This window comes from Adelges cooleyi, unplaced genomic scaffold, assembly GCF_023614345.1.
Source record: "Adelges cooleyi isolate 19-005CV unplaced genomic scaffold, UGA_ACOO_1.1 ACOO_flye_CR_arks_rails_tigmint_CR_PRNA_38, whole genome shotgun sequence".
NCBI classification, from domain to species: domain Eukaryota; kingdom Metazoa; phylum Arthropoda; class Insecta; order Hemiptera; family Adelgidae; genus Adelges; species Adelges cooleyi.
Window position 1 is genome coordinate 1,565,064 of NW_026096056.1, and position 17,030 is coordinate 1,582,093.

Consider the following 17,030-nt stretch of genomic DNA (forward strand, 5'->3'; position numbering starts at 1 on the left):
CTTGCATGAACACTTGATAGAAACAATACAGATAGACCTCATACATTTACTTAACACACATAATAAATAATTAAAAGGAAAACTTTTTTTCAGCCATACAAAATTATGAATAGGACACGGTTAAATATAATTTTTTATATGTTGAATATTAAAAATCCCAAAAACAATTTGTATTAATTTTACAATCACTTATTTTAGTTTTTTTTTCTTTTCGAGGTAGAAAAAGTGGTTTAATTAAATAATACTCAAAATAAAATAAAACTAGTTTTATTATTACATTTGAAAACAATGTAGGTAATACATTTCTTATTGTATTTTCACATCAACGATATTAAAGAATAAACAAAAATCGTTCCATGTATTGCATTTATAAAGAATTTTTTTTTTTTAAGAGTTCATTGATATTTGACAATTGTTAAATTTAGAATAAACGTTAACTTTTTAGTGTCTCTAAAAATTATGTGCTTTAGAGTAATTAATTTATAGAATTTCTTTTCCATAAGTCTTAGAATTGTTTTGAGGGGTAACATTATGTTCCGAACATTATTCTTATGATTGAAAAAATAATTAAGTATAGAATTAATAATAAAAAGTTTTTGGAGTTTAAGGCTGGAAAAGTACAGAGTTTTTTTTAACTGGAAAATCTTTTCCAGCTCTAAACTCCAAATATTTTTTAACTGGAAAAATCAGACAGCAGACTCGGTATTGTTGTTGGGAAACATCGAACGAACTCCATAACTCCCACGTCTGAGTTGTGAACCAATGTTACTCATGTAATAGTAAGCAGTAGCCAGCATAAAGAAAACTGGAAAAAAAAAAGATAGAACTGTTATTTTATAAAAGCTTATATATTATATTCACAATCAATAAAACCTGTACAAATAAGTTTACAAATATCAGATAAAAGTTTGTGTTCTAATAAAAAAAAAATCTTATTATAATTACGACTAAGAATGATACTACGACTAAGTATACATTTTTAACTCAAAGTGAGGTCTACAACTTTTTTCAATGAGACATATTATATAGAAAAGAAATAAAATATGACATTTCTCATATTATCATCACCAATTTTAGATTAAAAATAGAAATCATACTAGAGGTATGTTATATAATTTTTTGTTATCAGTTATGAATTATCATATTTAATTAATAATAATCATTTGAAAAAACCTTTTATAGCTTTACATTGAAGCTAAAGAAATCTTTGTTTTACATGTTATTTCAGTTTTAAAATAAGGTGTTAAGTTATCACTTACAAATGTCATTATTTATTATAAATAACTTACCAAAGAACAAAACTGAACCTATAATCCAAACATCAATGCCTCTGCTATTTTCTTTCCTTTCTTCTTCTTTTTCAGCTAAATAAAAAAATAAATAAATAAAAAATTACAATGCGTTGCATATTTAGAAAGTGGAAAGTAGAAACTCACCTGGACTGTTGAATTCGGCCATCCCTGATAAGGAATTATTAGTCAAGGAAGTTAAGTTGGCCACATTTACAATATTCTTTCCAATAATAGATGGTGTTGTCACGCTCATAGTATCATTATCATATTTTTCTGATGTGTGATTTTGTTTTGTTGTCTTTGATGTTTGATTCACAAGAAGACTCAAAGGAGTGGTCGATGAAAAAGAATTGTTATGAATGGTGTAGTTTAATGAATTTGTCTTGATTGTTGTTGAATTTTGAGAGTTTCTCCGAATCCGGTTTGACAAGTTGTTTTTTTTCTTAATGTTTGAGGGAATCAATGTAGGATGTGGAAATTCCTCCGATTGAGATGAGGGGAAAAAACGTCGAAAAAAATCTGGCCCCATAATATAAGATCTTTTTACTAATTTATTTATTTTGAACATAATTAGTAAATTCTCAATTTGAAAACAAATGCTTTTGTCAGAAGTTTCTAACTGTTCAGATAAGCAGTTAAAAGTATCTAACTGCTTTGATAAGCAAATGCATTCATCATCGATATTAAAATTATTTAATTGGTCATCACCATTTTCTTTTAAACCGAAATATTCACTTTCTTGCCACAACCAAAGCACTGCAATCATAAATTGTTCTTTACATAATAATTTATACAAAACTTTTGGTATTATTAAACTAATTAATATTTATCAATACACATTTAAATTTCTTCAAATTGTCACTACTTCAATAATAATAAGACGCTGGTTATATATATTTGCAAGAGGCAAAATATAAGTAAAATTTGACTTATATTATTCTAGAAGGAATTTCAACTATCGTGATTAATTAAATGGTGAACAACTATTTTTTTTTGTATTATCTACTTTTAAATTTGAATTTTTTAAGAGATACAACTAAAGTTTTATTTAATAACTTTCTTGGAGAATGGTTAGATTTATATGATTTTTTTTGTTTTTAAGTAGATTATATATTACAGACCATCGCGATCACAGATTTTCTATAAAAAAATAGCTATTCTCAGAAAAGATAACTTAAAACCCCTTATTTTATTATTTTTAAAAGGGTAATAGTGTCGAAAATTAAAATTTTTAGAATCCACCATCTTACAAAATCTGATTCCGACTACTCTAGAAGTCATGTTCCCTATTTTTGCAAAGAACATTTGAAATCAAGACATCTAATTAAAGAGATTTTTTTTTGATAAACTGAGACTGCAAGATATAAAAAAACTAAACAAAAACTATTTTAGTTTTGTTTATACAAATATATATATATATTTTTACTACTATATATTGTCCATCAAATGGAAAATTAAAGAGTCTTTTTTATATTAAAAGCAATTTGTCTTATTGTAACACCAAGGTGGGTTGATATGGCCGACGATTTAAATTTTTAACCAAATCAAAAACACTTAAAAAAATTAATTAACCTAATAAATAATATTATTTACATTAAATAGTGTAGGTATTAAAACTAAAAAATTCTCAGCAAAGCTTGGGGTTGTATACTCCTGTAGCTTTAGTACCTATGTTCTTTAAAGGGATTAAGGTTTTTATAAATATTTTATTTCTTTAAGGGACATAAAGAACAATAATACATAAACAAACCCAAAACTTAAAACCCAAATTTTTTTAATTGGTAAATTAACAATAGACAATTATTCTATAGCTAGACATACCCTAATACTCTCTATACTTATACTGTTTACAGCTGTGACTTTTATATTATTGAAATGTTTAATTCTAAAAAGAACGGAAATTATGAGAATATGAAACTATAATTTATTGTAAGTATTTTAGAAATTTCAATAAAATAAAGTTAACATATACTATCAAGGTAGCTTGTTATAAAATATATATTTGAATAGTTAATTCTACTACAGTTATTAAGATGTATTCGTAGAGAAAAAACGGTAGGATATTATAAACACATACTATAAGATGCAAAGCTATAAGTTTGGTTACCCGGGCCCATTTACAAATAAAACTGAAATGTTATCTAAAGCAAAATGATACCTAACAAATTTTACTTAAGAGGGCGTCGCACCGGTGATTTTCAGTGGTAAAAACATGTTTACGCCAACTGAAACTAACTCGTTTAATTTTGGTTTTAGAGTAAAAGCACCCATAATAAAATTGAAAGAGAACAATATTCCAGAGGGCAAGACGGTGCGTTTTTAAAAAAAAAAAATTTTTTGAAAAGTTACAGTCATTTATAAATGTTAAAATAATGTTAAATAAATGTTATTTCTAAACTATGTATAACTACGTTATACTTGGAATAATGAAAAAAAAGGCACCGTCTTGCCCTCCGGAATATTGTTCTCTTTTAATTTTATAATGAGTGCATTTACTCTAAAACCAAAATTAAGCGAGTTATTTTCAGTCTGCTTAAACGTGTAAAGATGAAAAAATATTTTTAAATCGCTTTCGAGGATGCTGCGATTGCCCAAACAATAAATCAACCACCAAAATAGAGTCCTAGTTATTGAACTAATAATTACACATCACAGTTTAACCTTTAAATTAAGATATTGTAAAAAATTGCCCAAACTTTACTCCTTAAAAATGGGCGGTGCGATGCCATGTTAAGAAACGATTCCGTTGTGTTTTGTAAGTAATGATACGGTCATGACAAACGTCACTAGTCGCAGTTCGATTAGCGATGTTAAAGAAAAAACCAACTTTAACGTACAATTTTACAAAAAGAAAGTTAGCGGGGACAAAACGAATTTCTATACTTACCAAATAACAAAACTGCAGTAGGAAAAATCATTTTCGATGAACCGTTGTAAGAAAAATGTGTGCGACAATGGCCGATGGCGTCGAAAGAAATGACAAATGAACGGCGTTGCTACTTGCTAGGCAGAACAATTGTAGCCGTAAAATAATGTCAACTGGAAAAGAAAAAACAAGCGACATCAACATCCATCGATGAGTTTAATCTCCTGGAAAAAAAATTTTGGTGGCAATTTTAAAATATCTTATCAGTCATAATGGCGACTATATTATTATCGTGAAAATATAGATATTAAACAAGTTTTTCGGGCCATTTAAATTGTTTAAAAACAAACAATTTAACCCAAAATAAAAATACACTTTTCAAGCCGTTCTCTGTGATAATTAAAATTATTATTATTATTTTTTGTGTTTGTATAAATTATGTGATTTTTTTTCTTTAGACCTAAATAAATGCGAAAAAAAATATTTTATTAAGACTGCCTACCTAATGGTAGTCTTATAAGTTATACTTAAGTCTGAAGATTCCCTCTTTTCTATTTTTCTTTAAAATAACTTGTTGCAATTTCTTATATAATATGTATTATTATTGTTATAGGAATAATGTTTGTTATTTCGCTTTTTACAAAATCAAATCGGAAATTATTATAAAATATCTAATTGATTGCACAAAATGAGTTATCTCCACTTCGGACTACATACCATGTAGTACATAGGTCCATCATAATTCATATTCCAGTAAATTGGGGCACACTTTTTGGCAGATATCACCCAAGTTAAACACGGTATATTCCTGAACTATGGTAAGAAACTTATTCTCAGATATTAAAAAAAACAATGTTAGTAACAAGGATATAAGTTAATTGGTAGCAAAATTTAGACTCCTTAGAAATGCATTCATTATATTAATAAAAATATGTACATAAAAAATACTACAACATTATTATTAGTTTTAAGTATTTAAGTAAATACTTCATAAATTATATCGCGTACGACTAGTTTTGACAGATTTCAATTTTTTTTCTTACTACTTTGGCTAAAAAGGCGATTTTTTATTTAGTTATTAGAAATGTAGTTAAAAGTAGATTTATTATAAAAACAATAAAAAGATTAGTATATAAAAACTTATACCTAATACAATTTTATAAACAAAAATTAAAACCTACTTTTAGTCCCCATACATATAATTTAATAACTTTTTTTTTTAATCTGTTCTATAGTAATCTAAAAAAGTGACAAAATGTATTCTTTCCGTTTCACTTAAATAGTTTTTGATTCTTTTCATTCATAAACTCAGATGGGACAACAACTATTTTAATGTGATAAATTGATTAAAATAAATCAATAAATCTTTAAAAAAATAACTGCGAGATTTGTAGATACCAAGTATATTTTTCAACAGAAAATTAATGTTATTATAGTATATGTTTTGTCTTAAAATTTCGAAAGCATTTTTCACAATTATTAACTATTATATTTTTCGAATTTAATCCAATAATTTATAATATATTTACTTTTTCTAATGATTTTCGTAGTTTAGATAATATATGTTTATAAGTTACAACGAAAATCAACATACATATATTTTATACATATTTTATTAGCTTGTTATATTTTACTTTCAAAGTGTTATTTTTTTATGCAATCAGAATTAACGGCTAGGACTGAAATACTTTGAATGATATCAGTAAAATTCTCATTTATTGACTGTTTTATTTTCAGAAAAACTTCGACAAAATTTAATTTTTTTATTCCACTAGTCTACTTGTTTTTTTAATTTGAAAGTAATAGGTGAAATCAGAAGTCATTTACCATAATTATTTTCTGAGTTACGAAGTTACAATCATTTTTTGAAAACGATTTTTTATACCTACTCTGTTTTATAAATGTTAATCAAGGTTTTAGTCAGCTAATTCTAGCTTTTTTTTTACACATACAAACATAATATAAAACAAGTCTAAACAGCACGTGTGCCATTTAAGAAACCAAAACTACTTTTAAAGTTTAAAAACAAAAATTAGTGATCAAAATATATAACTACACTGTTCGGTAGTTATAATTTCGAACATATTTTTTGGATACCTATACTTAAAATTACGACGGCCTATTAGATGTAGGTAGTCTTATAACTTACGGGCAGAAAATTAAACTCAAAGTAAATTATAATTGGGCTATGACATATATGGTAAGCTTACTAATCTGTATTCAAGTTTTTTTTTATTGAGGAAAAACCAAAACAAAATGTAAAAATAACACTTTGACCCTAGTAAATATCTATAGGTTGATATAATATGTGAGTGAATCAACAGTCAATTGGTAAGTATTAAAAAAAAATATAGAAATATATTTAATGATATTGTTAATTACAATGATGGGTTACAACGACGACAAATTATTATAGACAGATGATCAGCCCTAATCGTATCCTCCTAATACTCTAATATAATTTTATGCACATTATAGCTTTTACTTGCTTTTATTGAATTTTGTACTTCTACACATCTACCTACAACAGGTCGGCATCGAAGCATTTATAATAATTAATAATATTTTCTTGGAGACTACATAAATGTTGACACATTATCCCTTGGTGAAGTTTTTTAAATAATTTAGATATTTAACCTTGTACTCTATTTAAAATTAAGGTTCCTTTTTTAAATTATTTCTGAATGTAACGGCTTTTGATATAGTTATAGATTTATTATTAATTAACGTTTGGATGTCTTATTAAACACACAATGTTACTACCTTAATGCCTTTATTTACCAACCGTTAATATGTTAAAGAAAATATTTGGTATACAATTTATGGATGTTAGTCAAATACCTAGTTTAAGTTAAATTTTATACTTCATAGTCTAAACTTTTTATAGCTATAATTTCAGAAAAAAAAACGGTCGGATCGAGTTGAAATTTATAAGGAATATTTTGTATAGTAAAACATCTCATCTCCCTTGTAGAATCCATAAGACGATTATTTTATGTTTCGAAAAATAAATAGTTTGATATCCTTTAAATCGATTATTTTAAATAATCAATTTTACTGAAACAGTAAACGAGAGAATAAAATCTTATTTCAAACAATAAATCACCGTCTAACATAAATCACCGCAAACAACTATTAGTTGTTGAAACAAAATTGTTTACTATTTTAGAGTTTGACACAATTTATATCTAACTGTTTATATAATATCTATTTACCTATTCAAGTGTGATTTTACTTTTTCCTTATTTTCATAGTGTTCCTCACTAGTGTCGTTCAGGCAAACACATTTCACAACGATTTCTCGTGTAACAACTGTACAAGACATACTCTTGCCTTTTTATTGACACATAACCATTGTTATTCTCCCATAAGATACGAAAATGTATGATTTAAACAGAATATTATATTATATTGTGAATTGTGATCCGAGTAAAAACTGGAAAACTTATAAGGAAATTGTGGTCTGAATTGTTTTTATATAATACACACGTGTAAAAAATGTGTTTTTATTATACACACACAATTTAGGTTGTATTTAAACTATAGTCGTCCAAAACAAAATATTTTCTTCGCTTACACAATCTATAGGAACACAACACCTAATGAAATATTTACCAATTTTTTTCTAGGTTATCTACTACGAATGATAGGAAATGAATACATTTTTTTAAATACTAGTGCTTTTTAAATATTTTCAAAGCGTGGTTTTAAAATGTCGTGGTTTTTAATACGCTGCGCGGTAATTGGTTGTGTCTTAATCAACGCGGTCCAAATTTCAGGCGATGACACAACTGCGCCAAGTCCACAATACGGTCTGGAATCACTTACGAACAATTTCATCGATGCCTTACCACCCGGGTCTTTAGAAAAAGGCCTTAATATTGGATGCAATTTATTGTACCACGCGACTTTACACGTCCATTTATGTAAATTCCTTTGGACCAACAAGCGCGATGAGATGGTGGAGTATACTAGATCGGCAGACTTTCACAACTGGGCTAAAAAAATGTTGGTGACTATGGCTGTGTATTTGTCCAAAACTAGATCAATGATGGGCGCCATGTGGGTGTTTTTCTTTTGCACATATTATGTAGAAAAAGAAATGTGGTTTTACGAAAAATCATATCCAGCCCGATACGAGAATTTCCAGGATGAAACTTTTGAGATATTGCGAAAGAGGTTGCAATCGGATTGTTCCGTAATGGTAACTATAGACGGACAGCGCCGTCAATACGAATCGTACATTAATTACATAACTAGAGAAAATGATCCTCGTATGTTGTTATTAAATGTTAACGATTCCAACGCGTATTTAGAACAGGATTTAATAAAAAATCATACGGCAATAATGGTGAAATCCCTGAGTGTCGATAAACTGTACTTAAACAACGTGATACATAATAACGATGTCATGAACACTTTGATCAGAACATTTGGGTTGATTCCTAAGTACCACAGGTTAGAATTATATTTACATGATAAGTTCACATGGGTTGCATTTAGAATTATACCATTAGAAGAACATGTCAAAGCGTTGCAGGACGTTCACCATCATTTCATTTCAACGTTGAAAATAATGATGCTGAGGTTGTGTATAAAACACTTAACGCATGTTCAAAGGATGATGCGCAGTCTAAACAAAATGAAATGCAGATATAACTTAATGTTTTACGAACAATTCAAGAAGTTCACACAATTGTTAACTTTAAAGAGCGACGATGACGTAAAACTGTTCAGCGAGCTGTTAAATTGCAAAACAAACGGTGATTTTAAAAATGCATACACTAATGGAATGGTTTTGCTGAAAAAAATGTGTCATGCCTTCAATGTCGAAACAGAGATGTCGAAATGTTGTACGAAAAAAAGTATAACTGTAATGGAATTGCCTAGTAGCCAACTTCAAATCATAGATGAAAAAATGGGCCTCAATATGAGACTAGAAAGTACATCATATTATGGTGTCGAAAATACCATTTTGTATGCCATATATTTTAATAGTACCCTTAAGAAAATTTTGTTTGGAATTGAATTCTATTATATTCATTTATTTATGGACACCTTTTCTCTATGAAAACATTCATGTACCTAGTTAAAAAGAAAAAGCTAGATCAATCTGTACTTACGTTTTTGATCGACGCAAAAAATTAAAAATAATAATATTGATTTAAAAATAACGTTTATAATAGTTAATACAAGTTTCTGTTACTTTATCATAATAGACAAATCTAATGTTTAAATACCAATAATACAATAATTGTCAATATCGACTTTACCTTTTTCATTATGTGTCTGGTTTTTTTTTTAATTCATCAAATAAAATACAAATTTAAAAAAAAAATGTAGACCCGATTTTTTTTTCGTTTTATAAGTTATGAATACATATGAGTTGTACTAAAAAGTCAATTATTTTCAATACACTCAAATCATATATGGAATAACTAGAACAAAAATTAACCAACTATTTTCTTATTTCATTTTTCTAATAAATAATTTAATATTAATATAACTATATTTGCACACCGAAGTTAAACATTTTAATTAGGTGTACATGTATGAAATTACACGCGAAAGTTGTAAATTTTCTATAAGTAGTAACTTACTAATTTGTACAAGTTATAAAATAACTTTTAACGTTCTTAAATTGTATTTATTTGTTACACTCATTTTCCATCATATAGTTATTATACATTTTCTATTATAACTTTATTGTATTATTAACTTCGTTACATATACAAACGGAAGATGTACGTGAAGCTGACCGCTAGATCTAACTGTGAAATAATAATAAAATTGACTATGCAAAAGTTACTCTGTACAACACTCAATCGTTGAATGGTATATGGTGAATGATAATTATTTCTGTAATATCTCAGTGATTTAAGCATGTTAGGAAAAAAACAAAATATTGATTTAAACGTTATTTTTGTTATCTTACCCTAAAATTGATGATTGATTTATAGACATTAGTTAGATCCTATGTCGTACGTGGACCAGATTACCAGAATCTTCAGACTTGTCCAAAACTTGTGTGAAAATTGCCTCAGCGCACATATAGGCGCCTACCGCAAGGTGAATTTTCTACAACTACGTTTCTATTAAAATCGGGTTTTCAATAGTTACCTATAAGTACAATGGATTTAAAGTAATAGTTATTATAATGAATAAAAGTCTTGATCAAGAATAATAATCACTTTCCTTCGGTTTATTGTTTTTCATTCATATTTTTTTCATGACATGCTGAAACAATTAACAGTTTATTATTGTATTATTTACGCAAAACGTAATAATATAATAGCGAAACACTTATTATTAAATGTCCGGTGCATAATTGGCAATAATTCAAGTTTTTTTTAGACCGACCCAGTTAAGGTTTAATGTGTATGCCAATAAAATCCATATTTTTTGGTAGGTAATACAAACAATTTAGTGGGCTTAAAAAAAATGTACAGTTTTTTTTTTTTGGTCTGTGTTTTTGACAATATTGGCCTTGGCTTTTTGTATTATTAAAACAAAATTCACATGTTATTCAGCTCATGTACAGTTTCTATTAGTGGACATGGAAAAAGTACAATGAGTAATTACTTGTAACTTAAACTTATAGGAAGTGCTACCTTATAACGACCAGCTACAAATGTTCCAGAGTTTTCTGTGATTTTTAAAAATCGACATAGCAATATGTTATGAACTAAAAAAAAAAACGAAAATAATAAATATGAAGTTTATTGAATAGAATATCAAAAAAAACATATATAAATAAAAACGTAGCGCAGACATTCACAAATTTTTCACATTTTTACTAATAGCGAGAAGAACGTTAAAGCTAGACAAACGCTGTAACTGGTTGACACGTAATGTATATATCTTTAAGTCTTCGTCACTTATAACTAGTAAATTTCGAAAAAAATGTCTTTATATAATTAAATATTATTACTTATTGGATAATAAAATACTCGAAATATACAATATTTATATAATTAGTTACACTCAACCATATTAATACAATAAAAAATGTCGAACACAAACAGTATCAGTACGCTTAACAGGTACATTTAGCGCCGTTTGTATTGGCATTAATTCAGGCACACCACTTGGGGAAGGGGGCAAGGTGTCCGGCATTGCCTAATATACCTTGTTGGGTCGCTAATGGTTCAATTACAAAGTTGTATATTATACTAATTTTTTTATAAATTAGGTAAAAAAAAAAAAAAACACAAAATAGGTAAAAATGGATCAACGGTGAGAGAAAATAGCACCTATGGAGCTAAAAATGAACCCCAAATGGTGCCAATGCGTTAATGTTTACATAAATAGTTAAATCAAAACGAATCGAATAAATAACCACACGGGCGACGACTAAATTCTAAACAACAATTAAAATTCTATTTCAACTCTAATAGCTATAAACAATCACAAAACAAACTTGGTAAAAAAAACATTCAGTCATTATAGAATGACTAAATTAGAGGCCGGAAATAAATAAACTTATTAAGCTCTAACACATGAAAACAATGAATCCAATAATAATCTGATAACATTTAATGAAAATTTACAGGGCCAAATAATGTGTACCTATTTAGTATCTATTTATGCTACCTATTAAAAAATCTTGTAATATTTAATTATTTTTAAGCTAATAACTTTTAACTAATTAACTGATAAGCTAATAACAGCTAACTAAAGTAATTAATTAGTACACAAAACGAATACACTTAATCGGAATCTACTCCAGTTTAAAGGCCAATATTGGTATTCTGTGAGTACCAAGTTAGATAACAAAAAACAAAACAAAAGTCCTTTGGAAACGTATAAACATAGCTACTACGCTATTTAACAATATTATGTACATAATAAATACAGTGATTGCATTTCATACACTGACTATTATCACACACACACACTACTATAATATATGTTTTATAATTGTATACTATATTTTATATCGGATAAGTAGATAAGCGTTGTAGGTTTTGGTGTATTTCAGTTGGACGTTAGTTGTTAACGTGTCACGCGCAAGGTGGACACGACGGTCTCCTGGCCGGCAAAACAAACTAAATTTACTTGACGTTATATTATTTGATTGTACGACAATCAAAGGGAACCGAAAATATCACAACGACAATACAATAGTTATGTTATGGTATATTATAATGACGACAGAGACTTGAAGTAGTTGTCTCATACTCCCTTTGATCAAAAGGCGCCGACCAGGAGTAAGACGTCTTCCCATTATCATTATCCCTTGACTGCTTTGGTGCTCTGCTCTTCCAACAGCACCACGGGGTAATCATTTCTTATGCAGGGGGTATCCAATCGGACGTCACCCTAAAACACAATCAGACATTTTCAGACAGTTATTATAGAATAGGTATTTACACATATGTATCTCCTTTGACTATGCAATTAAAGTCGGTGAAGATAAATAGTCAACTAAAAAATAATACCAATGTGGATTGGTAATTAACGTTGAGACTTGAGACGTCATTCTAACAGACTTTGAACTAGGACCAATGAATGTTACTTAAAATACTATAAATATAATGCTAATGCAACTAGAATAATATATAATATATAGTTTTCAATTAAAATTAATGGCTATCTGTTTCTTTTCACACAAGCTTATTTACATTTTTTGAAATTTTGGGAAAATAAGAAAAAAATGTTTAAAATTGTCAAAGAAATTATAGATGTAACATGACAAATTTTAGTTTTAAATGCTTTGTTTTTTATGTAATTTTTCTAACAGTGTTAGAAATTTTTTATTTTTAAGCGAAGCTATTGCTTTTACAATGATGGGGTTTTTTTTTCTATGTCGACCCACAATTTCTTTTAAGCCTCTGAACCGTTCTTCATATAGCAAGTCTATATACTCCTGTCACTTTAAGAAGATACACCAATACCTCGTTTGTCGCCATGCAGGTCATATCACAGTAGGCGGTGCCAAACTATGACGATGTTGCTGGATGGAAACCAGTCGCCGCCGACACGACAAGGTCTTTTCTTAAAGTGACTGGATTATAGATAAGAAATTTCACCTGATACATTATTGGTAAGAATTATATTACATCATTTACAGAGTTGACCACTCCTTTTTTTTTCAAAACTATAATATAAACTATAATTTTTCGGTAAGCACCAAACATTTTCTGGGCTTAAAGAAAAAAAACCCAGTGTTTTTTTTTTTTGCTAACACTTAATGTTATATAAAACTCAAGAAGTTATTTTTAATCTCAAAATTAAAAATAATTTATTGTTATTTTGTTTTAATGATTTACATTAGTTTACCTGAGGTTTCAAACAGTTTTTACTAATTTTCTTGAGAGTGACTTTTGTGCCCACTTTAGCTTCAACATAAAACTCGTGCGCCATGTCACCGTCTTCATCTATGTACATGGATCTAGAGAAAACAAAATAGGAAATTCTAAAAAAATGTACGGGGCAAAAAACATATTACAATAAAATACACAGTTACCCTCTTCTGTAATGGACAAATGGGCTAACGGAATTATTGGTGAACTCTTGCTGATGCTGTTGTCTTTGTTTTTGTTGCTCATAATACTGATATTGTTGCTGCTGCTGCTGGAGGTTTTCATTAAAGGTTAGATCGCCAAATTCGTCGTCGGTTGGTAGGCTTTGTCCACTAGCTGAGTGACTCGAAAAACTCTTAAACAGCTTGGACGCTCTTCCCCCCATGATTTTCCTGCGTTGCTTAACTGTGAATTACACAATTTATAAAACTAAAGCTTAAACAGTAATAACAGACATGTTCAAGGGTAGGTAGGATTTTGTTTATAGTTTACAACGAAACGATTTAGAGGTCAAAATACACACCGATAAGGTACTGAGTAAATACGCAGTATTTTTGACATATTGCTAATGGCGTTGACCAAATTTTGTAATACTTGATAAAACAAAATGACAACAAGCAATAGCTTTGTCATTTCTAATATCGTAAGCCAGACAAAATTTTTAAATTTAAAGATTAAAAATATGTCTTGTAAAACAGCTATAGCTTTTTCCAAGTTCTGTACAAGTTTATGATTTTATATATAAATTGCTCCTTAGTGCAGCAATAAACATTTTAAAAAAATATTGTAAAAGAGTTTTAAAGATTTTTAACGAGTAAAAATGTAATAATATCTCAATATAATTATTATTATTAAAAATAATAATAATAAAAAAATAGTGTGATCTGGTATTCTCTCATCAGACATATGTCAAGAAACCAAATTTTTATCTATGGTTATGAATCCGTGATACTTGTAAAATTATATTATGAATATTGTTTCCCTAAAAAAAAATTGTACTCCTTTATTGTACAAAACAGTGTTGTTATTTTTATATAAATTATATTTTACAACTATAGGTAATTTGATATTAAAAAAAACAGATTAGGTTAGGGATTTTCATATTTTATCTTATATGAAAAAAAAAACAAATTATATTGTAAGCACCATTTTGTACAGCTTATATTAATTATCAAAATTTAAAGCTGTTTGTTTGAAAAAAACTAACCTTAGTAGGTATCATAAAATTATAGCCGTGAATAGTCAATTACTTTTTAATATTGTCAATAAGTAATAACTACTATAGTTGATAACAATATTAATATACAATTAATAATTAATTTAAAAAAAAAATACATAGTTTTTTTAAGTAGTTTGGCTATTAAGACACAAGAAACTACTATTCCAATTTAAAACTATCAATACCTATCAGCAAAACTTAAAACCAAAACTAGATTTCTCGTACTGATAAAAGTTTAGCTTAGTACAAATTTATTAAGTAGCTTTCTTGTTTGCCACTGATGTATTTCGAAACAAATTAGTTATCAAGTCCTATATTTTCTAAAATTTACAGCATATAATGTTTGTGTAAATTAATATATATACAAGGTAAATTGTGTCTAAGTAATTTATTTAGGGTTTTTCTTAACTATAATGTTATTTATTTATTTCATACTTTAGATTTTATTTTGTATGACTGACAGATATAAACCGCCCATTAGCTCGCAAAGTTATATTATACGGTTTTTATTATAGTTAATTATTGAGTTTTCAGTTAAATAAATACACTGATTACGTTAAATGGTTATTTTTTGTTCGGCACACTCAATCAAGGATACAACATTATGTACACATTTTCTATTATACTAATATAATTATATATTTATCAAATAACATACTTAATTATAGAAACAAAATAACTATCAAATTTTTTTTTTATAGTTCTCGACTTGCTTAAGTCGGTTTCGACAACTCTTGCTCTACGAGAAACAAGAGTTGTTATCCTGGGGAAATGGGTGTGGTTCGGTGGTTTCCTGTTACCTTCCGCACCAGTCAGGTGGCCATTTCTCTCTCTAGACGGTTGCCCGACGAGCTTGAGAAACGGCCAGACTATCAAATAATTATAATAATAATTATATATTGTCAACAATTTATGATAATATTATACCAAAATGTATCAGAGAAACAAGAGCGAACGCCTCCTGATTCTTTTTTGTAAGTTACTTAAAATGTCAATTATAAGTAAAATGTTAAAACAAGACCACAATAAATTATTTATTGAATTTAGTTATTTATTCTTCAAATACTTTTTGTAGTATATTGTATCTAGACAATTTACAAGTTTAGTAATTTACTAAATTCTAGAATTAGTATTTAAAGTGTTTCTTACAGAAAATCAAATGATAAAGCAATTTAATTTAAAAACATGAAATATCTTGTTATTTCTATTTAATTGGAGACTGACGGTTAATATGTTAATCTTATCAATGGTTATTAGTTAATAATAATATTTTAAGAACATAAAATCTGTTACATAACTCTATAATAGAAAATGGCCATTAGTCGTTCAATATGCAAACATTATAATATTACGTACTATGTATGCCATTTCGTTAAGCTGAATTATGATTTTAAGATACTTATTAACTGTAATGCGATACATTCAAAATAAATAAATAATCACGTCATTTTGGAGAGTATATAATTTGTTAGCTAGGTGGGCGAGGCAACAATTATTTAATTGATAATGTAATGTTAGATTTATATTTGTTTAAAATAAAACCAAATTACTAGTACATAAACACCAACGGTAATAAAATTATAATCGTGGGCGTCCTAGAAATGGGTTAAAATAAACACAAAAGAATTAATTAAATACTTACATTCACAGAATTGAAACCCTTATAGTTGCTTGAACATTGTCACCGTAAAATATGGTGATAATATCTATTTTGAAATAATGTGTAGAAAGTAGAAGTATTGTATTCGACAACTTCTTTTTGAAGAGTTAAGTTAATACACCAATGTACAAAACCACAATACAGACGGCGAATAGAATACCTGTAATTTAATGAATAGTTTTTTTAAACGAAAACAAATGTAGTAATAACAATTATAGCTGAGAAATATGAAATATTAATGAAATAAAAAGAAATATGTTTATTTAAAAAGAATGCATTTTTACTTTAGGTAGGTAGAATATAAACTAGCGATTGACGATTATCCAAATTATTGATCAGTTCCGAGGTAAAACTAGTGAGAACAAGACCGACAATTGATAATCAGCGATTGTCGTTATCACTCGGAATTGTGTTATCACATAAAATTTTAATAACTTAGGTATACTTGATTACCAAATATCCAAATAAAATATAAATTCATGAAAATTGTTTTTTTCCAATTCAAAAGCCGGTAATATTTGTTGCACATATTTTATCTTGCAATGAACATAAAATTGTTCCAAACAATTTGTGGAACAAAAAGATATTGGGACAAAAAAACATTAGACATACATACGATTTATGGAACAGATGTCTTGTGGAACTAACGTTTTATATCAAAACAGTATTGTGGAATAACTTACAACGG

The 17,030-nt window shown here is 27.8% G+C and overlaps 2 protein-coding genes across 3 annotated transcripts; both read right to left on the reverse strand.

Moving 5' to 3' along the window:
* Positions 1-516: 516 nt before the first annotated feature.
* LOC126841221 (uncharacterized) lies at positions 517-11,837 on the reverse strand. Its single transcript, XM_050577554.1, has 6 exons — positions 10,770-11,837; positions 10,094-10,395; positions 4,180-4,331; positions 1,437-2,048; positions 1,290-1,364; positions 517-805 (listed from the first exon to the last, which is right to left on the reverse strand). Exons 3-6 carry the CDS (start codon positions 4,208-4,210, stop codon positions 687-689), a joined length of 837 nt encoding a protein of 278 aa, XP_050433511.1. The 5' UTR covers positions 4,211-4,331; positions 10,094-10,395; positions 10,770-11,837; the 3' UTR covers positions 517-686.
* A 112-nt stretch (positions 11,838-11,949) lies between these two features.
* On the reverse strand, positions 11,950-16,715 carry LOC126841268 (uncharacterized). Of its 2 annotated transcripts, none has more exons than XM_050577616.1 (5): positions 16,627-16,715; positions 16,325-16,502; positions 13,628-13,855; positions 13,441-13,552; positions 11,950-12,480 (listed from the first exon to the last, which is right to left on the reverse strand). In XM_050577616.1, coding segments are annotated over exons 2-5 (432 nt in total). In that variant the 5' UTR covers positions 16,327-16,502; positions 16,627-16,715; the 3' UTR covers positions 11,950-12,390. The 2 variants fall into 2 exon arrangements, with proteins under 2 accessions (XP_050433573.1, XP_050433574.1); XM_050577617.1 differs by having other exon boundaries at positions 13,628-13,868.
* Positions 16,716-17,030: the final 315 nt, after the last annotated feature.